The sequence below is a fragment of the Neophocaena asiaeorientalis genome, unplaced genomic scaffold (assembly GCF_003031525.2).
Source record: "Neophocaena asiaeorientalis asiaeorientalis breed wild unplaced genomic scaffold, Neophocaena_asiaeorientalis_V1.1 scaffold198, whole genome shotgun sequence".
NCBI lineage: Eukaryota > Metazoa > Chordata > Mammalia > Artiodactyla > Phocoenidae > Neophocaena > Neophocaena asiaeorientalis.
Window position 1 is genome coordinate 7816073 of NW_020175221.1, and position 13540 is coordinate 7829612.

Consider the following 13540-nt stretch of genomic DNA (forward strand, 5'->3'; position numbering starts at 1 on the left):
GTGACAGAAGAATGGCATTTTTCACTTGCTCTGGGCACATCTTCTCTCCTCGCAAGGCACATCAGCTTGAAGGCAGAAGATTGCTTGGTTAGATAGGATTTTATAACTCCCCTAACTCCTACCCCAAATCTGAAATCACATTTCCTTCCAGTAAGACTTTCGCCTTGCTGATCTAGTGCTGTCTCTCTCAAAGGAGCTGACATCAGGCCTCCAGAATCAGCATACCGTAATTCTGCTACAATAAGCACTGACAAATGATTCTTCGTTATCTCTCCTTTTTCAGAAAGTGGTCTGTCTCTCCTGTCTCTTTTCCTTAGACATACTGGTGATAACAGAGAGGATTAGATTACAGAATAGCTTTCTTCAGCTATTTCTCAATCTCTAGGATGCCCTTTGGAGATACTGTATGATTTGTTCTTCTCAAGTCTATTTAGCGGGCTCTTGACAACTCCCTCCCTTTGGGTGGGATGCTTGAGTAACCCCTGTGTGCCCGTTGAAAGTTGCTGCTTCTAGTTTCATTCTTAGAAGACAGACAGCTCTTTTCTTTTTTTAAATTGAGATATAATTCACATAGCATAAACCTGGCCATTTTAAAGTGTACAATTCAATGGTTTTTCATATATACACAGGGTTGTGCACCCGTAACCATCTAATTCCCAAAGATTTTCATCACTCCAAAAAAGGAGACCCCATAACCATTAGCAGCCACTCCCCAACCCCCACTTCCTTCTACCCCTTGGCAAATACCCATTTACTTTCTGTCAATAAATTTGCTTACTCTGGACGTTTCCTTTAAATGGAATCATACATGTGGCCTTTTCTATCTGGCTTCTTTCACTTAGAATAGTGTTTTCAAGCTTTAGCGGTGTTCAGCCATGTTCGTACATGATACTATGTATCAGTACTTCATTTCCTTTTATGGCTGAATAATATTCCATTGTATAGACATACCACATTTTGTTTATCTGTTCATTAGTTGTAGACTTTGGGTTGTTTCTACTTTTTGGTTATTAGGAACCATGTTGCTATAAACATTCACATACAAGCTTTTGTGAGGACACGGATTTTTGCATGTGCCCAGGAGTGGGATTTCTGTGTCATATGTTAACACAATGTCTAACCTTTTGAGGAACAGCCAAACTTTTCCACAGTGTCTGTGCCATTTCACATTCCCATCAGTGTTGTATGAGGGTTTCTCTACATCCTCGCCAACACTTGTTATTGTCTGTTTTTTGATGACAGCCATCCTAGGAGGTGTGAGCTAGGAGGACGGGACCACTCAACTTCAGATTTTTGGGGCCACCTCCCATTAGACCCTTTTATGTTACTGTTTACAGATGTGAAAATGGAGGCACAGACTAATTCCCTGCTCAAGGTCTTATACTGTCCAGTGATGGAATTGGTGTCTGACTTGTGGACCAGTGATTCTTTCCACCAGGCTGTTGTGATGTCTGTGGCATCCTAGTCAGGAATCTGAAATTTTTATTGGTCTGTCTAAATACAGGGAAGATCTCAGCAGGAAGGCTCTGAGGGCTAATTGTGAGGTCTGCTGGGAGTGTGAAATATTATTTATCTTTTCCCCCATCACCTTCCCAACACAGTAGACAGCCTTACTCTGTTACGTGTTCTTCAGAACCTGAAGCAGGTGTCCTCTTATTTATGGATTTCTCCTAGTTTTCTACTAGACTTCAAATATTTTGAGGGCAATGGTCATGTCTCAGTATTTATAAATCTGGACGTAATGCCTGGTACATGGTGGGCCCTCAGGAAATGTTTGAGGAATTAAATTGGATAAATCACTCAGGATTATTAGAGAATGAGTTTATTATAAATCAACTCTTTGGAGAAAAACACAACAAAAAGATGAGATACAAATGGTAGGTGATAAAAAAGCCACTTTCATTTATTACATATCACAATCTATTAATAACATAGAACTAGATGCAGACGTAGAGAACAGACATGTGGACATAGTGGGGAAGGGTAAGCTGGGACAAAGTGAGAGAGTGGCATGGACATATATACCCTGCCATGTGTAAATAGATAGCTAGTGGGAAGCAGCCTCATAGCACAGGGAGCTCAGCTTGGCGCCCTGTGATGACTGAGAGGGGTGGGATGCGGGTGGCGGGAGGGAGGCTCAAGAAGGAGGGAATATATGTATACATACAGCTGATTCACTTTGTTGTACAGCAGAAACTAACACAACATTGTAAAGCAATTATACTCCCCCCAAAAAAGAATAACATAGAATGAAGCTTAGTGCTTGCATGTATAAATTGATTAGCTAAGGCAAAATACATATCAAGATACTGGCTGGACTGTGGCCTATTGGTCTATGAAAGTTTAGTCTACTTGTAATTAATAAATGATGCAATTGTCCTGAACTATCTCTAACCTCAAATTCCAAATTTTCCAACTATCTAAAACACACATTGCATCTTTCCCACTGTATTTATAATTAGAATTTTTGTAAAACGTTAAACTATACAGAAGCATAGAGTAGGAAGTGAAAAATCCCTCTTTATCTCTGTCCTTATTCCAACATGGAATAGAATATCAGGCTCTAAATTCCTAAGGCCACAAATATTTTGTAGTTTCACTTGGAAGAAAGAAGAATATTCTAAATTTCCCTGAGACTGACTTCCTTTTACGGATGAACACAAAAGTGACAATCCTCACATTCTGAATAAAACAGAGAATCACTGAACTGGGGAACTTTTTCTCAAGGGACATCTCTTGCCATGGATAGAGAACATGTGATGAATCAGTCTTCACTAGTCGTGGAAGAGTGAAGGCAGGAGGTTATTTCTTTCATTGCTAATTTTATTTCAGACAGACTGTCATTTGTACATGAGGTTAAGAGGGTTGTGAGGTGTTTCTTCAGATAGGTCAAGTTAAAACACCCTTTACTTGGTTACCTCAATTTTCTACTTTGAAGAAGAAATGTTATATTGCTCCTGCAATGGTTTTCTTTATCCAGTTGAGGTATTTTTTGGTAAGGAGAATGTAGATGCCAGGTTTCTGGGGGTTACCACACTTCCCAAAGGAAGTGACACCTCTGAAAACGTTATCACATATCAGAGGACTTCCAGAATCCCCCTGGAAAAGAAAGTCATATGTTTTAAACAAGAGTGCTTTCCAAAGATATTTACTTACCTTTTTAGTCATTCATTTATTCACTCATTCGCTCACACATTGTTTCTCTCTTTCCTTTTTAAAGGCTAATTTTATATCTCTTTTTATTAATTGTCTGCCCTCAGCATCAATTAACACAGATTTGTTTATATTTTCCAATCATTTTCATTTTGCAAAAGGCAATTCTGGAGAAGATGTACAAACTCATTTTCATCAGTAAAACAAAGAAAGAATAACAAAGGAAGCCTTTAAAATAATTGTGAAAAATAATTGTCTCCTTCAGTTGACCTGTATCCCCTTTTCTTGCTCAGTACATGTTAGGGGAAAAAACTGAATGTAGGCGCTGCCTGAAGGCATGAGATGGGATCTGAGCCACTCCCTGCTCTGAAGGAGGACATGGGTTAAGCCATCTCAGACCAAGGAGTACTTGTGATAGTTCAAACAATTTTTAGGGATCTTTTCCAGTTTTCATCAGCCCTCATTTCATATTCTCTCTGACCTTGCAAACCACTTCTGGATCATGAGTTCCAAATAGGGCCAAACCATAGTCAAGCACATGGAGAGGCAGAACAACGCAGGAGTTGGGAATCAGATGGCCCCAGTCTAAGTCCAGGTCCTCCCCACTAAGAGTCGAGTTATCTAACTTGGGGAAGTAACTTTCTAAGCCTTAATTTCCCTATCTGTAAAATAGAGTTGGTAATAATAGTGTCTATCCCATGGGGCTATTTGAGGATCAAGTGGCATAGAGTATAGGACTTGATATAGTTCCTGCCATCTGATAAATGCCAGCTGATGTGATCAGTTTTGAGAGGGCTGAAAAGCATCCGTAAGCGGTGGTTAAATGGGATCCTGATTCTTAGGAACGAGAGAAGTTTCCCTGGGCAGAATGTTTCACTTGAGACAAAGGAGCACACACCAGCCCAGTGTCAAGCTGACGTTCTTGCAGGCCTCACACATAAAAAGTAATAATGACAGTCCGCCGTCTTGTTCCTAGGCACTCTATTTAACCTGATTTCCTATAGCCCCCAAACGGTTAAAATTTTTAATTTACTTACTTCACATGAATCATCTTCACCTTTTCTACCACCAGCACAGATCATACTGAGATCAATAACTGGATTAAAATTATAGTGCTGGGCATCATTGCATATTTTCCTATCTATCACAGTAACGTTGGCTTCTCTCAAGGCACTTGAAATTTTGCACGTGTCTTTTTTGGTGCTTCCCCATCCTGCCACATGACACTTGGTGTGGGGTTTGACATCGTCTCCTGTTTTCGGTAGCCGAAGTATTCCTACAGCTTTGGTCATAGTTGCTTTACCATCCAGCTAGAAAAGAGACAGGAGATGCAGTTTTAGGAAAGGACAACAGTAACCAAACCCAGAAAACAGCTCTGACTGAAATAGATACCTTGCTTATTTAGCATGTTCTTACGAAGGACGTGGCCAAAGTCCTGTTCCAACCTAATTGACCATCAGTTACTGATTTTTTAAAAGTCACAGCACAACTTTTCATGCATGTTTTGCTAGGCTAGTCTAGATAAACTTCAGTCCAGTTGACCTGTCAGTGATGAAATTATGTTGGTGGTGGCTGACAGTTCTGTGGTTGAAAAGCTGTATTGGAGAGTGCCATCATTATTTTATTCAGGTGGACTTAGGTTTGTGAACTGACTGGTACTGAGACCAATGGAAGGAAGCCAGGGCTCCAGGTGCAGTGGGGCGGGGTGGGAAAGGGGCCAGTGTCCTCATTTTCCACGTGGAAATGTGGCTTCCCCGCTTCTGAGCAGGTGCTAACCAGCCTAACTGCCTTTGGGGGCTCCCCCCGCTCTGCCCTTTTCTTTGATTCACTAAAGCTCTCTTCTTGGCTCACCACCTTGCTTTCTCTCTTTCTGAAAAGTCACGTCAAGGAGATCAGGGAGTGTGAGCAAGGTTGAGTAGAGGGTAGAGGAACATAATTCTATTTCTTTTCTTCTTGCCTCAAGCTGTAGGGAGTCCTGGTGTTACAGACCTTCTAAAAACATAGGGACACAGCAGCAAAGGCCACTGTCACATTCTTATCATTGCATTGCTTTCAGGCCCCACTTCCTGACATTAGACAGTCCCCACTTCCTCAGTGCCCACTCTGAGTTGCGTGTGCCCAACCCTTACCCTGCTAGCATTTAGAAAGTGAGATGGCCATAGTCTAAAATCTCTCCATAGAACATGACTTCAAATGCCTACATGCAACGTCTCTCCTTCTCTCCTACTCATGCTTTCTCACAGCCTTCATGCTTGTTATCTGGTTGGATGGACAAGGAGACAGGAGAATCCCCAGAAAGGGCTTCAGGTCTGAATGAATGGATCGGAATTGGAGTCAGGATGAATATGTTTGTAAGTAGCTCTCCCGGGGTCAGGCACACACAGCAGTGATGTTTTAACCGTGGAAGGTTGACCGCAGGGAGGTCCTGATGCCCTCTTCATGAGTTCTCTAGCAACATCACCCCACTGGCCACAGTGTCAGAGGTGAGAGGGAGTTTCCTGACTTTACTTCAAGACCAAGAACCCCTCGCACCCCTTACTCATCCCACCCTATTGTAAAGGTAAGATTTTTAGTTCCTGAAGGAGACTTGACAACTGCTACCACTTTCTTGAAACCTGAGTGCAGAATCTCTTCTCTTGGTGACCTTTGCCACTGTCTGGCTTAATTCCATCCCTTATCCAAAATTATTCGGGAAATATTTATGGAGGGCCTACTATGTACTAGGAACTATACTACCTGGTACAGGGCATACAAATAAAAAGACAAAAATATCTGTTCTTTGAAGATTACATTCCAGGGAGGGGGGCAGACAAACAAACTAAGGTACATCAGAAGTGCGTGTTGTCCATCATCGGATGAATGGATAAAGAAGATGTGGTACATATATACAATGGAATATTACTCAGCCGTAAAAAGAAACGAAATTGAGTTATTTGTAGTGAGGTGGATGGACCTAGAGTCTGTCATACAGAGTGAAGTAAATCAGAAAGAGAAAGACAAATACCGTATGCTAACACGTATATATGGAATTTAAGAAAAAAAATGTCATGAGGAACCTAGGGGTAAGACGGGAATAAAGACACAGACCTACTAGAGAATGGACTTGAGGATATGGGGAGGGGGAGGGTAAGCTGTGACAAAGTGAGAGAGTGGCATGGACGTATATACACTACCAAATGTACAATAGATAGCTAGTGGGAAGCAGCCGCATAGCACAGGGAGATCAGCTCGGTGCTTTGTGACCGCCTGGAGGGGTGGGATAGGGACGGTGGGAGGGAGGGAGACACAAGAGGGAAGAGATATGGGAACATATGTATATGTATAACTGATTTACTTTGTTATAAAGCAGAGACTAACACGCCATTGTAAAGCCATTATACTCCAATAAAGATGTTAAAAAAAAAAAGTTCGTGCTGTGGAGAAAAACCGCAGGAGGGAAGTAGGCCAAGGAGTGCCCTCTACTGGACAGGGGAGGGAATTGCCTTTCCCTGCCCAGGGAAGGGTACTGGAGGGAATTAGAGTATGGGTGAGGAGGGGTGACCTGAGAGAGAGGCCCAGCCTGAGAATCTCAAGGCTGATAGTATGGGGGTCACTTATAAGTATTGGGGGGCAGGGAATGTGGGGAGTTTGCCTGAAACACATGGCACTCTAGGGCCCTGTCTTTACTCCTACTGATGAAGGTGTGTGGATCCCCTGAGCATCTTCTTGACTCCTGCTAGGGAAGGTCCTCATCAAGCCCCTTTGGACAGGTGTGAACCTCAGCTCACACTCTGCCTTCCAGTTCTGCCTTTTCTATTATACTTTCTGCACAGCAGCCAGATAATCCTTCTAAAAACAAGTCTGATCATGTCACTGCCTAGCTTAAAACACTTTCCCATTTCCTTCCCCATAAAGTTCAAACTTCTTCCCATGGTTCACAATATCTGGGTCCCCGCTTTCTCAAATCTCATGATAACTTCCCTTTCTTCCCTTCTTCTTCCAAATGCATTTTCCAGAAAGACTCCTCTTATACACACTGCTCTTCCTGCCTGAAAGGCCCTTTCCTCCTTCTTTCCTACTAACCCCTGCACCTTCTCTAAGAAAGCTTCCCTGACCGCCTGGACACACCATGTCCTCTCGTAGAGTCCCCGTCTTAGTCATCTCCATCACCGATGAGTCACATACCACCAGATCAGAGCTGTTGATATATTTGTCTGTCTCTCCCACTAGACTGTGAACACTTTGAGAACAGAACCTATTTATCTTATGACGAAGAGAAAAGCTTACTGGCACTCACAGCTGGGCCACGATTTTTCCTGTTGATCATGAACGCTTGTCATAGAGCACCAATATCAGACAGGGTGAGCCTCAAGAAGGGAGCAAAACCCAGGCCGCTCTGCAGTCACGTTTGAGTACAGGCAAAAGCAAGGTCATTGTGCCCACCACAAAAATGACCAAGCGCCCCCTATCCGCTAAAATGAGTGATTGCTGCTTCTTATCAATCACAGATTTAGCCTCCTAGATAAGTAAGATTCACTGAGATACTCAGTCGTAGAATTACCCCACTTCCTGACAACAGTCAGTTCAGAGCAAACTCCTACTTCCTAGAACCCTCCCCCTCATCTGACAAATCCTAGGATAAGCCCCATCTAACACTCTCTTACTGAGCCACCCTATGGTTCCTCATGGTGTACAGTCTCCCTTGCTGAGCAAGAATCAATAAATGCAATGTGGTTTGTCTGCAGTTGAGTTGCTGGTGGCATTACCACTTTGGATTGACAGGTCTTACCACAGTAGGACTTCTGTCAATATCTGTTAAATTGAACTGAATTCTAAGAGGGTGAACATCTGTACAATTGCACTGGGTCCCAGCTGTACTTCTTACCCTTACATCCTGGCATTAGCCAACCACTGGCTATGAGGCCAGTGTGTAAAAACTAGTTTCAAGTTAAACTGATCAAATTTCAAAATTTTGCAATTTCAAAATAGTTATTGAAAAAAACCGCCATATTTACCTGAAGGAGTTGAAGATCCCCTTCAAATGTCTGTGGATTGAAGCATGGATGGGGAATTGCCTTTTTAATGGAAAATACTTGGTCATATTTCTCTCTATGGGAGGTAGAGTGGGCCCCAAGAATAACTCGAGGATTGCCTTTCCTGGAAAAAAACAAGGACGATGTATCATTTATGTGAGAGAATAGATGAAATTAAGCATGAACTTAGTTTATTAAATCTGACCAGTTATTTCAGATGGTTTCCTATTTATAAACAAGCACAGCAAGGCAGGGGGGAATTTATGAGGTTTTTTACTTTTGGTGTTTTAGTTACTTTTTATTTGTTTATTTATTTATTTTGTGGTACGCAGGCCTCTCACTGTTGTGGCCTCTCCCGTTGCGGAGCACAGGCTCCGGACGCGCGGGCTCAGAGGCCATGGCTCACACTAACACAACTTTGGAAATCAACTCCAATATAAAATAAAAATGAAGGTTAAAACATGAAAAAAAGAATACATATAGATGTGTAACTGAACCACTTTGCTGTACAGTAGAAATTAACACAACAGTGTCAATCAACTGTCCTTCAATAGAATAAATTTTTTAAAATGTTGGATTGATAGATGTGGGGTCCAAAGCTTTCACTCCTCAGGGAGATGCTGGGAGTTAGGGGTTCCCTCCCGACTGTGTGGTGCTGTGCCAGGGGTGGTGGGGCTTATTGCAAGTGTGTGTCTCAGCCTTTCCTACCATTTTGATGGGTATATTTTCTCATCCATCCAGTGTGCACGAATTGCAGATCTCTTTTGATCTTCTTTGTGGGAAGCTAGTTTTTAAGTCTCTTCTTTTATTCATGCAATTTATGCAAAAGTGAGCAGGGAAATAGTAGGTACCAACAACAGGTACTGATAAAGAAGACAGCAGCATATCCTTGTGATAAACATTATTTTGACTTTCAAATCACAATTAGGAAAAACATTAGTTTGAACCGTAGGAAATGGCTATTTTGTAAAGTCAAACAGTTAAATATCAGTAATTTCTTATGGTTCAATCTAATATGTAGCAACATGGGACAAAACTAATTATATAATAGTAAGTAAAGCGCTTGTAATCATAGAGAACACTTAACTTGCTCAACTGTATAAAATATACTTATGGAAAAAGCCTGCAACAAAATATAGCAAAATATTAACAGTGATTGTGTGAAGTTGATAAGATTATGAGTGCTATTTCTCACCATTTTTTTTCAAAATGTTGATAATATTGGTATTTATAGTGAAAAATATTTTTTAAATAATGTGAGAAAATGGTCATGTATTTCAATTTTATTCTATAGGATCTGGCCTTTGCTTATAGAGATAATAATAGTACATATCAGTGAATGTGCTTGCTTACTTTCTTCTCCATCTCTACCTAATTTTGGTTTTGGACTTCATTTTCACAACCCCTGTCCCCCACGCCTAAAAGTATTAATTACAGGTCACAGTGAGCAGCTGTCAACACCCAGTTTTCTTTGATCAAAGCGCCTGCACAGACTTTCAGCCCTTCGATTAGAGCCATGTAGCGTCTTGTGTGAGGTGGTACTTCTTTTCCTCTTATAATTCCCTCACAGGATACTGGAAAAACTAAAAGAGTGATCCAGAGTGAAATCCTATCTTACCAAGTCATGCTTCCCTCTGAAAAGTTCTGATATAATGAATAGATCGAGATCGAGTACATAGATGTGCACTCTGCGTCAGGGAGAGAAGATCAAAGCAGTCCAGGTGACACAGAGTTTTAAAAATTTTCCATGACAGCTCTGTATAATAGCATCTTGAACTTAAACAATTTTCTCTTCCTCAAGAATGCAAAACACCTTTAACATAATGTCTCTCTCCTTCCTATCCCTGGGAGGTAGAAAATGTCAGGCAAGAGAGTCTCTTTTCTTAAAGCTCAAAAAGCAAAAAGATTAAAGACTTAACATCACACAGTAAAAGCAGATTGGGGAGAAACCCCATTCTCCTGTTTGTGCCTTTACTAGTCTGTTCACTTCCTATTACAGGCTGCATTGTCTCAGTCTTGGGTTGGACACTGTGTTATTGACCTTAAAAATCTCACAGTGTTCCATGGTGAGATTATTATTTGGAATGATGGTTTGGTAAGTTATATTAAATTCAAAGAAAAAAATCAACAACTATAGTAGCAATAATAATGAAAGCATCTATGATTTACTAGGCACCGGTTAGTTTCAGACACTGGTTCTGATGTTTGCTACAATGCAAGGTGGGTGTTATTACTCCCATGTAGAGATAAGGAACATGAAGTTTAGACAGGGCAATTACCTCGCCCAAGTTCGCACAACTAATAAATAGCAAAGCTGTCTTCTAACACAGTTCCGCATCATGAAAAATCATACCCTTTCCATTGTGATGTACTGTTTGCCTAAAGTAGTGGCTCTGTACCTTTGTTAGTTTTGAAATATAGAGCCATTTGAGAATCTGATATAGTACAGACACACAGATGCATGTAAATATTTGCATACAGTTTTGGGAGACTTCTTGATGCCCATCCATGGCCTTGAAGGAGCTCATGGATCCCACATTAAGAATCCCAGCTCTGAAGGTATCATTGAGCTATAAGATATCATAGTGTGTGGTTAAGAACCTGAACTCTGGGTTCAAATCCCAGCCCTACTACTTACTAGTTGATGACTTTAGTAAATGGACTTAACCTCTCTGTGCCTTGGTTTCCTCATATGTAAAATGGGCTGATAACAATGATACTTAAGAAGAGTATAAGTAAACCACATAGAATACTGCTATACTTCATTGTAAGTTTTATGCAGTGTTGGTGCACACGTGTGCATACACACACACACACACACACACAGTTCATTAGAGTATTTTACATTGATGTTATTGCTTTCTTCACCACCCCCACTGCTGGAAATAGGCACTCACAAATACCTTCTGAAAACCAAAGTTTTAAGATTTATCTGAGAGCTATGACTACTCAGTTGTATCTGTATGACTGAGCCCTCCAGTTAATAAGTAATCTATCCATCCCCAATTTAATGGCTTTGTTGGTTTTTCACTTGAAGGTAGAGCTCTGTAGATCTGGCCTGAATTTATGATAACCTCCAGATATAGTTAATGCTTTCATATTTTTGCTGTAGATACAATAGAGTATGTTTTCATCTTAAAAAGCCAATATACCATTTAGATAGCAAAGAAAAAACGTAACATGAAAAATTATTGGAAATTGAGTTGTGATTTCTTTTTCCCTTTTACACAATATTAAACAAAAATTAAAGCAATATAAAATTCTATTTTCTTATAAGCAAAACTAAAAAGCATATGGAAATATGTCTTACCTCCAGGAATTAGAAGGAGACACATGCCAGTGGGAAAAGAGAAAAGGAAAGGAATTTTCATGGCTTCTGTTACTCACATATGGAGACTATTTAGTTTCAGGTACTGACTTAGTAATATATAATGAAACACAAAGGATGTGGGTTTTTTCTTCTTATCTTTCTCTGCTATGTGGCTACAGAGTTTGGTATTTTATTACTGGAAAACATAACTTTATTTTATAGATGGTGTGGTTACTTATTTGTTTCACATTTCCTTCAGGGTTAGACCTTTCCTACCTTAAAGGGTAAATGTGAAGCCATGGGGACTGTTTCATTTTTATTTATTATTATTATTTTTAATACAGCTTTATTGGAGCATAATTGCCTCACAATAACATGTTAGTTTCTGTTGCACAACAAAGCAAATCAGCCATAGGGACTATTTTAAATTAAGAACACTAAATAGAAAATTGCTCTTCTTTGGCAACTTTTTCACTTTCAAATATGAGTTTATTTTAAAAATCTGAGAATTCAAGTCTATATCAGAAATTATTTTGAAATAGCATCTTTAAACCTATTCTAGTGGGGGAAAGGACAGATATTTGATGCATTCATTGTTGAAATTGCTGGGTAATCATCAAGGGAAAACTGAAGTTAGATTCTTAAAGCACACCATTCAACTATAAAAGCACTAAATGAAGATACAGATATTCACACACATGTAGAAATGAGAAAGGGACTTTGAGATATGACATCAAAGGCAGAATTTGTAAGAGATTGATAGAGTCAATGATGTAAAATTGAAGTTTCTGTACCTTAACACAGCAAACGCAAAGCCAAATTGCAAACATTTTCAATCTATGTGACACAAATGGATATTTTTATAAAGCAATAAGAAAAGATGAACACCTGAAAAGAAAAATGGTCAGAGAATTTGAACAAGTAATTTACAAAAGAAGAAATAAAAATGGCTCCTATCTTCCTAACCTATGGAGGAATGCATAATCACATAGCACAAGTTATCTGTAATAAAAATGCAATTTAAAACATTTAGGTACTATTTTTGCCTGTCAAATTACTAAAAATTAAAAAACACACAAAAAATACTCTCTGTTGTTGGAAATTCTCATGTGTTGATGGTATTTCAAACTGCTGCTATCTTTTTGGAAGGCAATACATATGAAAGGGTTGTTAAATTTTGCATGATCTTTGTCTCAACAAGTCAGGTTTATGATTCATAATTTAAAAAATTGTGAAATTTAGCAATAAGGAGTTCCATTGCATTATTGTTCCTAATGAGAAAAAGTTGAAAATAATCTAAATGCCCCCAAGTAAGGAATTAGGTAAGCCTATTAGTTTCCCATTGCTGCTGTAACAAATTACTGCAAACTTAGTGGCTTAGAACAACACAAATTTATTATTTTACAGTTCTGTAGGTCAGAAGTCTGATGTGGGTCTCCCCGGGCTAAAACCAAGGTATTAGCAGGGCTGCATTCATTTCTGGAGGTTCTAAGGGAAAATCCATTTCCTTGCCTTTTCCAGCTTCTAAAGGCTGCCAGCATTCCTTGGCTTTTGGCCCCCTTCCAGCTTCAAAGGCATCAATGGCTGGTGGAGTCTTTCTCATTCTGACACCGACTTTCCTTCTGCCTGCTACTTCCACATTTAAGGACTCCTGTGATTACATTGGGCTCACTCTGATAATCTCCCTATTTTAATGTGAGCTGATTAGCAACCTAAGTTTCATCTACAACCTCACTTCCTCTTTGCCAAGTAAACTAAGATTCACAGACTCTAGAGATTAAGATGTGGGCAGCTTTGGGTGGGTGGGAACATTATTCTGCATATCATAGTAAGTAAATTATAATTCATTAGTACAACCATTCTGTGCAACCACTAAATAGCATGGAAAGTGATCACAAAAATGTTGCTGTATCAGACACCTCTTGTGTGTCACCACAGATCCCCTTGGCCTCATGTAATCCATGGACCTTGGGACTTCCCTGGTGGTCCAGTGGCTAAGTCTCCGTGCTCCGAATGCAGGGGGCCCAGGTTTGATCCCTGGTCAGGGAACTAGATCCCTCATGCA

General features: G+C 40.1%; 1 protein-coding gene across 1 annotated transcript; it reads right to left on the minus strand.

The window, feature by feature from the left end:
• Nucleotides 1-1884: 1884 nt before the first annotated feature.
• LOC112413413 (granzyme A) lies at nt 1885-11573 on the minus strand. The gene is made up of 5 exons (XM_024765372.1): nt 11476-11573; nt 9601-9748; nt 8148-8289; nt 4191-4463; nt 1885-3099 (listed from the first exon to the last, which is right to left on the minus strand). The coding sequence occupies exons 1-5, from the start codon at nt 11534-11536 to the stop codon at nt 2947-2949; spliced, it is 777 nt and encodes a 258-aa protein (XP_024621140.1). The 5' UTR covers nt 11537-11573; the 3' UTR covers nt 1885-2946.
• Between the last annotated feature and the right edge of the window lie 1967 nt (nt 11574-13540).

Excerpts from the sequence above, each read along its gene's own strand:
- LOC112413413 (XM_024765372.1), bottom strand. The coding sequence starts at position 11,536 with ATGAAAATTCCTTTCCTTTTCTCTTTTCCCACTGGCATGTGTCTCCTT. Across the intron at positions 4,464-8,147 it reads GGGATCTTCAACTCCTTCAG|CTGGATGGTAAAGCAACTAT; the intron begins GTAAATATGGCG and ends TCTCTTTTCTAG. Across the intron at positions 3,100-4,190 it reads GTGAAGATGATTCATGTGAA|GGGGATTCTGGAAGTCCTCT; the intron begins GTAAGTAAATTA and ends TTTCTTTTCCAG.